General features: G+C 38.0%; 1 protein-coding gene across 1 annotated transcript; it reads left to right on the forward strand.

Annotated features, from left to right (window-relative positions):
• The first annotated feature begins 340 nt into the window (after window positions 1-340).
• Window positions 341-8,156, forward strand: LOC117410933 (probable ribonuclease ZC3H12D). Its single transcript, XM_034017895.3, has 6 exons — window positions 341-627; window positions 2,356-2,879; window positions 4,325-4,464; window positions 4,775-5,009; window positions 5,810-5,916; window positions 6,554-8,156. The coding sequence occupies exons 2-6, from the start codon at window positions 2,578-2,580 to the stop codon at window positions 7,615-7,617; spliced, it is 1,848 nt and encodes a 615-aa protein (XP_033873786.1). The 5' UTR covers window positions 341-627; window positions 2,356-2,577; the 3' UTR covers window positions 7,618-8,156.
• The last annotated feature ends 791 nt before the right edge of the window (window positions 8,157-8,947 follow it).

The following is an 8,947-nucleotide window of genomic DNA, read 5'->3' on the forward strand; positions in this document are numbered from 1 at the left end:
ACTGTTTAGTTATTATTTTTTAACTATATATTCTAATAAATATAGTATAGAGTGCAGAAAGGTAAAATGCTGATTTTCAAGGTCAAAGCAGCCATTAAGTGCTCTGAATTATCATGGGATTGATATCACCCTATACAATATTCAGTATGTAACCATTTTCATTAATGCTGATAAATGTTCACATTTTTAAAAGATCTGGCTTTTCAGTGTCTTTGGGTGAGTGTTCCTCAGTTTGCTTTGAGCAGTAATTTGATAACTGGTTGTAGTCACAGGGGATTTCTCATTAGTCATGTGCATACACAAGTGTATCATCATTGTGGTATTAAAGAAGACACAGTCAGCAGGGTTGGCAGTGGCTGTATTCGATTAGGGTTAATAGAAATAATACAAATATGTTAAACAAGGAAGTATGATTAACTACAACGTGCCTTCATTACTTCCTCAATTGCACAGTCTGAATTAAAGCTGTTAAAAATGCTGGCTTAACTTCCTTGTATGACTAAACAAATAATCAAGTAAAACTTTCACACACTGCTCTGACAGTGCTTTCGGCAACAGAAGCTAGCAGCAAGAGACACTGAACAGACCTGGCTGCTACTGTGCTGTTTTTGTCTGAATACTGTGTGGGTAAGTAACACATACTCTTGAACTTTTGTGTTATGTTTTCCTGAATTAAACAAAGCAATCTAATCACATTGCGATTTTCTGTTGCTCTGTGCCTTATGGGTAAATAATACAAGTGGAGAGGGATCAGTTTTTGAATGATAAATGTTAGAACATCTTCTGGAAAGAAGTTATACAGGAGGGTGGATATCTGTTTTACTGTTACACTAATAAAGTGGCAGATGCAAATGCATAAGGATTACACAATTAACATTCAGGCTGCTCAATAATGGTTTCATTACCATTACATGACGATTACACATTTCTAGTCTCTTTGCGATAGAAGTAAATGCAGCACATTCTTAAAACCCACGCTAGGTTTTATCAATCCCCCCCTACTTGTTGGGGATGTTTTGTCTCAAGATAACAAAAATATCTGCTGAGCGTTTGAAGTAATGCCCATGATTTGATATAGATGGGTGGAGGTGATAAACTACCTGACCAATGTGTAAGAAAGGCCAAATCTGGGGGTTCGGGATGTGGTAAGAGAGACTATTGCTTGTGATCATATTTAGCAGCTTCATATAGTTGTTCTAGAGCTACACTACAGTTCAATATACTTCTTAAATTGGAAGCAGGAACTTTTCTCTACATGTGTATGTGAGATCAGTAGGTTTTTATATTCATAATGAGCCTTGTAGAATCAATCCTCTTATAAACGGTGTTTATGGTGTTTACAGAGCCGTAAGCATTAATATGATTGACGTCTGTTACCCAACCCATGCACCTGATACTCCTTGTATTGTGACACGTGAGCTGAGCTATAGAAGAAAACCGGCCTCTTTCAGCACTCCGTGGAACATTACATTGTGATCACTGTACCTTTTAAAGTTTACCATAGTAAAAGTATAATTAAATAAAGAATTGTGAAAGCATGTTAAAACATAAGGAACTATTGTAAAACATATTAAAACCACATGGTAAACTGTTGTAAATGCATAGTATAAACATGGGGAAAGCATAAGGAAACTGCAAATTTACTGTGGTAGATTTCTGTAAAGGAAGACAGGTGGTATTTCTAGCAATGTGGTCTTAATACCTCGTCAGGTTTTGAAGGTGACATGTTTTTCATATTCGAAGAGGGGTGTGTGTGTATGTGTGTATATATATATATATATATATATATATATATATATATATATATATATATATATATATATATATACACACACATACATACATACATACATATATAAATAATTTCTCACAAAACTTGTCCTTTTGTAGCACTGGTCAGGACTGTTAGAGACATTTGCAACCTCCCATGATTACATAAACAAACTAAAGTTTGTATAAAAAGGAGTTTGCTATTTTTTACCTCGAAAAAATGAACTTTACTCATTTTAATTACATTATACAATTTAAAAGAAAGAATAGTGCTATACTGCATATGCTCTGATCTAAATCTGGGTAGAAGTAGCTGCAAATACTTCACATCCCCTGCATTCAAGTTGTTTCTTTTGTTTTTTTTATATAAATATTTTTTTATATTTATATTTTAAAAATCTTTTTTTCCCTCCTGAGGTATTCCATCGTAGATTTTTTTTTCTTTTTGGGGGGGTTTAACAGACATGATATTGGGGTGCAATTGCAGCAATGTTGAAACCAACAAGGAGATAACATCATAGAGACTAAACCACATCATTTTCCGAAACCCCCTCTGACATTTTTTATTACTTCCTGCATTTCTAGGGTATGACAGAGAATGCCTTTTACACGGTTGTATTGGAGGCTGTCAATTTTCCAAAACTGATACAGTCACTGTGGAAACTGTGACCAGATGAGATAAAAAGTATAGAGCGAGGGTTCCCCCTTGGCAAATCCTCGACAAAGACTTAAAAGGTGTCACTGAGGAGACACACACACGCACAGGCTGCAGAGGTAGAAGCAGGCACACACGACAAACCTGAGAACATGAGCAGGCACCAGAGCAAAGTAGAGCGTTTCCTCAAACTGGGCTACTCCGAGAAAGACATTGTGAGGGTGCTGGAGAGCCTCCGACAGGATGCCTTGACCAATGACATCTTGGAGGAGCTGATTAAAACGGGCCAAAAGGCTGAGGTAGAGCAACCGAGGAGCTCCAGCCCACAGCTTGTGCCCAGAGGTTGCAGCCCCCAAGAACCTGTGAAGCTGAGACCACTGGCAGAAGAGGAGGACAGTGATCACTGCAGTGTCCTGCGGCCCATCGTCATTGACGGCAGCAATGTTGCCATGAGGTGAGTACCTGCCACCTGATGCCGGGACAGCCTGGCTTAGCTACCATGGCACTGCTGTCAAACACAGTGGAATTCACAAAGCAGTTCACTAAGTGTTATCAGAACTGTTTTGTTCTGAAAGGAGAGACACGCCCATTAATGTTACCAATTTTGAATTAAACAAAACAACAACAACAACAACAAAAAAAGCAAGGAATTTGATCTAAGGGCTCTAGTTTTATAACATTAAAGGGTATTTTTTTCACTCTTAATTCTGCAGTAAAATGCTTTGTGATTTTTCCCAAGTATGCACTGTAACATGCAGTGTATAGTAGAAGTATATGATAAATGCTAAAATAATAATCACACAAATCAAGAACTAAATAGTATTATTTAAGACTATTTCCTTTCTTTCTTTCTGTCACCTCAACTGTGAGTAGACAGATACAGTAGAAAGGGGTTCAGCTGCATTTGACCAACATTTTCTACATGTATTTCAATTTTCCTCTCTATTATTAGCTTAATTAACAAAACAACTGTGGTGTGTGCTGCTGTTGGACTGATTTGAGATGCTTGCAGTAGTGCTGGAGCTGAGCACAAACAAGACAGGCTCCAAAATCTGCCAGCGTGGCTACAGTAAACACAGTAATGGAAATAGTGGCCCACCAAGACACCTGCAGTAGTAGACTAGGCTGATCTAAGATAACCATGTTTCCAACAGAATAAAAAACAAACAAAACATAACCATAAGCCTTACAAAGTACATACAATGTGCTAATAATGCATTAAAAATAGTACTTGTCTAGAAAAGGAAAGGCAGGGTGGAACAAAACAGGACTTGTCAAATTATCAAAAGGATGACATTTTTTACTCCTACCGATAAACTCTGATTTTGAATTTACAGTGTGGCAGGGGATGTATCAGTATATTTTTCTAATCACCACTGGCTGTGCCTATCACTTTAAACACTTTGAAGAGCTTGGTCTATATTAGCCATTGTTATGCAAAACAGTCTCCACTTCTTGATTGGAGGCATGTGAAACCAGGGAAATTACTCACTGTAGGCAAATCAGCTAATTTAGTTATCATAGTGCCAAAAAGTCACAAAAGCGTCCTGTTGCATTACCAAACCGGATGGCTGACTGTTTTTTGTTTAGCTTTTTCATATTTAAATAAGATTACTTTGTGGAGATGGATAATCCACATTTTAAAACAAAATTCAATACCAATTCATACAAACCACTTGTTGCAAAATAATCTACAGTGACGTTTTAGTAGTTTAAGGTGTCAAGTGCAAATGTGTTTTCTGTTAAAAAAAAAAAAAGACGTCATTTTTATTGTCCATGAAAGAACCTTTCTTAAAGAAAGCAAACACATTCTGTGCCTCTGAAGTGACTGCATTTTCTTCCTTTCTTTTTTCTTTTCTTTTTTGTTTCAGTTTCTGACCTTTTTTTTTTTTTTTCCAGTCATGGAAACAAACAGGTGTTTTCATGCCACGGGATCCAGCTGGCAGTGCTGTGGTTCTGGGAAAGAGGCCACCGGGATATCACGGTGTTTGTCCCCTCCTGGAGGAAGGAGCAGCCCAGACCAGAGACTCCCATTACAGGTACAGTGTGACGCATCGCGCTGCAGCTGCTACCCCCATGGGTACTGGTGTTTGGCTGATTGTCTACTATATAGTTCTATGTTACAAAAGGGTAGTTTACAGAAAATGTATTTTGTAATCAATAAAAATGCTCATATTACTTAATTTTGGATCTCTATTTTTACGTTGCAATTTTTTTAAAAAAATGCTAATAAATACTTACTTGTGTACCAAATAAAATGTTACCCTTTCAGCCAGAATCTCTCCATTTAAATGCTGTGTACGTTTAATGTATTTTTGTATGTGTCTAAAGCCCAATTATTTCTTTCAGACCAGAATATACTCCATGAGCTAGAAAAGAGAAAGATACTTGTGTACACCCCGTCTCGCCGCGTCAAGGGGAAGAGAGTGGTGTGCTATGACGACCGCTACATTGTGAAACTGGCCTACGAGTCAGATGGGATAATCGTATCAAATGATAACTACCGCGACCTGCAGAGCGAGAAACAAGACTGGAAAAGATTTATCGAAGGCAGGCTTCTGATGTACTCTTTTGTAAATGACAAGTGAGTATAGCCCACAGGTGTTAATATTATAGTGGAGTTTTAGTGGGGCTCACACATGTGGTACACCAAACCGACATAGAGGTGAAAATAAGGGTTTCTTTTACTGAAGATGGTTTACAGGCCACAATTCTAATGAGACACATTTCAACACACAATAAAATAAAAACCATATCATTGCATTGTATGTAAGCTAATATGAGTAAGGAAAGAAGATTTTTCAATGCTAGCAAGCTTTTTAAAATTACTGTTCCAAGCCTGGAGTCAGTATTCTTTTTGATGTTCAATTGCTTTAATGATCTTGCAGGGAAAGTACCATTTTTTCCAGTGGACTCATCTCCAGACTTAGTATCTCTATACTTGCATGAGCCTTGTTTTATTAGTTGAAGGAATGTGGAGATCAGTTAACTATTGTTAAAGGCCATAAAAGAAATGTAGACCTGCAGTAGATTTCTGCTAAATACAGCAATATGATCTACAAGGTGTCACCAGATTTACGTCTGATTATTGTGACTTACCTGCATGTTCCAACATTATATCAGGAATTATTGTTTTCTTGGCTAAAAATACATCTCTGTTTCGACGCCAGGTATTGGATCAGGTTTTGGTTAACCTTTCTTGTTTAGACACTTTTTATATTTTGTCACTGCTTTTTGAAGCAGTCAGTTATTATTGGACAAAGGTGCAGTTACAGGCAGCAGTACACAAATTATGAACGTATATAATAAAGTCAAATGGAGAAAATAAAGATGTGATATGAAGGCATTGAATGTCATATTAAACACTGTTCTACTTGTCTGCAGGTTTATGCCTCCAGATGATCCTTTGGGTAGGAGTGGACCCCACATTGAAAACTTTTTGAGGAAGACACCTAACATTCCTGAACACAAATGGCAGCATTGTCCATATGGTAAGATTTTTTTTATAAGCTTCTTTCTAGTACTTTAGTGTACTCATTTTGTATTGTCTTGTATCTAGCTGTTATCAGTCTACCATGGGAATCCAACCCAACCATTTGGTTAATGATTTGGGAATTGAAAGTTAATTATTATTATTATTATTATTTATTTCTTAGCAGACGCCCTTATCCAGGGTGACTTACAATTGTTACAAGATATCACAACATACAAATATCACAATTTTTTTTTTTTTTTTACATACAATTACCCATTTATACAATTGGGTTTTTACTGGAGCAATATAGGTAAAGTACCTTGCTCAAGGGTACAACAGCAGTGTCCCCCACTGGGGATTGAACCCACAACCCTCCGGTCAAGAGTCCAGAGCCCTAACCACTACTCCACACTGTATTTTACTTTATGGTTTTGTCTAGACCTGATAGCTGACACTTCAGATTAGTACAGTCTTCTTGTCTTAAAAATAATAATCTGCTGTTGTGGCAGGAAGTTCTGGTGGAGAACAGATAAGGTTGGCCTCTGCCACCAGCAAAACTCAATTTGACCGCCTGACTGGCCTCTATGCCTCCTATCATCTTCTGGAAAACAAAGATGTAGTAGATCCTTAAAGTTCTTCTTCCTTGCTTCTAGGAAAGAAGTGTACATACGGCGTGAAGTGCAAGTTCTACCATCCCGAAAGATCCAATCAGTCACACATGTCACTTGCTGATGAACTCCGAGCCAAAACAAAGTCAACTTCACCCAAACCCTTTAAAGAAGATGAGCAGCCTCTTAACGTCAGAGCAACGTCTGCTAATCAGGTTGCGGTTGCATTTAACATTGCTGCTTCTTACGGACAGGATGCCAAAGTGTCTGTTTGCAACGGCCTTCATTCAGCTGCGCCCTTGAGTCACGAAGGAGTCCTCCACAGGTATTCACCCAATCATTTGATAGACAGTCAAAAACAAAGTGCAAGTCCCTCCTATTTTCAGTATTCTACTGCCTTCCAAAATCCAGGGCGCGATGAAGGATTTGAGTCCATGGAAGTCAAGTTTTCCACTATGTTCGTTCAGGGGAAGCCATACAAACAGGGTAACTTCTGTTCCACCGAGTACGACAGGGCCTCATGCTCAGACTGGTGCGACAGCCCAAGCCATTGTATAATGGACTGTGCTCGTTCACACAGGTGCAGCCCCACTGGAATTGCTCCAAAGCCTTGTTTCTGCTACAGGAACCCCCCACAGAAAACACCTCAGAGCTGCGGTAGCCAGCCACAGGTGCCAGGAAGTCCAACACTAAGCCCTGGTTTATATGCTAACTTTCTCCCCATGCACAATTCTGAAATCCACAAACAAAAGTCCTGTGATTTAACAGCACCTCCAAGCAACCAGGCTCCACTCGCAGTACAAGAACAGCAGCAACATCATTATCATTTTAACCAGCAGAAGTATTCTTCACTCGGTCACAGCGCCACCCTAAACAACAGCTGGGGAAATGGACAGATGGGGTCTCCAGCAGCAAACCAGGCTTACACTTTCTCTTCAGAGCAGAGATTTTCACTCACTGAACAGAAAAAGTATGTCCGAAGCCAGTTATGTGCCATCTTTCCACAGGGAGTAGTGGATCAGGTCATGTCTTTGTACCCAAATGTTTTAGACAGAACACATCTCATCTCATTAATCTACCAATTTAAAAGTAATCACACCCGTTTTTAAAATCCATAGTATGTTTTAGCTGTAAAACAAGCAATCCAGGGTACCATGCACAGTTAATTGTTGATATTACTGTGACAATACAAACCAATTGCACTGCTGTGGAAATTTCATTGATGAGTAACTGGACTATAAATCTTGCAGTCTGTATTGCTAGCAGAAGTTACCTCACAGTGAGGTGTTTACACGAACTTAAGCTGAGCAATGAATATAAAACATCATCAATGGTGCTGTTAAATATCAGCTTGTTTCATGATTTGAATATAGTTACCTTGGTGTTGGTATGTAAGTATGTAATAAAATGCAAGGATGTAGAAATAATTCTGAAGGATATAATGTTAACTCATGTTATGAATTTGGACGGTAAGAACATCAAGCATTAGTTTTGCTGAAAACAACAATGCGAAACAACTCTGTGTGACATTAAAGGAATGCATCTGTATTTGCCACATCTTAAAAGTAAGATACCAATACAGGTATCACGTGTATACAAAGTGATAAACAACTGATTAAAGTTGTTTTTTGTTGTTTTTTTTTTTTAACACAAAAACGCTTCTTGCTAAAAGGAGACCTAGTTCTCAATTGGTTATTGTCTGATCAAATACAAATGAGTGAAATTGTATTTTAATTTATGTGCTGTTGTACAGTATTTGGTAACTGTGCAGATGATACACAGTTCCTGGGCAGATGATTAATAGCCTTGGCAAAATAAGCGTCAGGTTTTTTTTTTGTTACTATGTAAATAGTTGCTCTTGTGCTTTTCAAATCTGCACATAAAAATACTTTTGGAGTTGTTCCAAAACTTAAGTACGTCAGTATGACATTTCTAAAATGTGTGTTTCTTCAAAAGAACCAAAAGTGTAACTCAGAGCTTTATTAAAGAACATTTATATATATAAATTCTGTGTTTTATTTGGTTGTAATTATGAGGTTTATAATGTAATGCTGGAATAGTTAACACCCTCACACTTATTTCAAATGATCAGCAGCAGCTCTCAGGGGGTGGGGGGGCAGTTTCAGTAGCTGGTGCATGCATGAAGATTATTCTAGCTGAAATAATAAAATATGTTACAACAAGTATAACAAAACATTGCATCCCTTGTATGTCTAATTAAAAGATCCAAATAAATTCTGTGGCAATCACTGAAAACAATAAATTGTTGCCACAATGTTGTCATGAGTGCGGAGTATGTCAAATAGCTGTATTATTCATGGCTTTAGTCTTCGAAGCGCACTGAAGCTCCACTCAGATTGGAGCCTGAATTCAGGATCAAATCCTTTAAAGCCTGTTCACACAGGAGACATTGGTCAACGGCAATAAGGAGGCGGCAGA

The sequence above is a fragment of the Acipenser ruthenus genome, chromosome 6, assembly GCF_902713425.1.
Source record: "Acipenser ruthenus chromosome 6, fAciRut3.2 maternal haplotype, whole genome shotgun sequence".
Lineage (NCBI taxonomy): Eukaryota > Metazoa > Chordata > Actinopteri > Acipenseriformes > Acipenseridae > Acipenser > Acipenser ruthenus.

What these genes read in the sequence shown, in the direction of transcription:
- LOC117410933 (XM_034017895.3), top strand. Translation starts at nt 2,578, where the DNA reads ATGAGCAGGCACCAGAGCAAAGTAGAGCGTTTCCTCAAACTGGGCTAC. An exon ending in GGCAGCAATGTTGCCATGAG is followed by an intron (nt 2,880 to 4,324) that starts GTGAGTACCTGC and finishes TTTTTTTTCCAG; the next exon opens with TCATGGAAACAAACAGGTGT. An exon ending in ATGGCAGCATTGTCCATATG is followed by an intron (nt 5,917 to 6,553) that starts GTAAGATTTTTT and finishes CCTTGCTTCTAG; the next exon opens with GAAAGAAGTGTACATACGGC.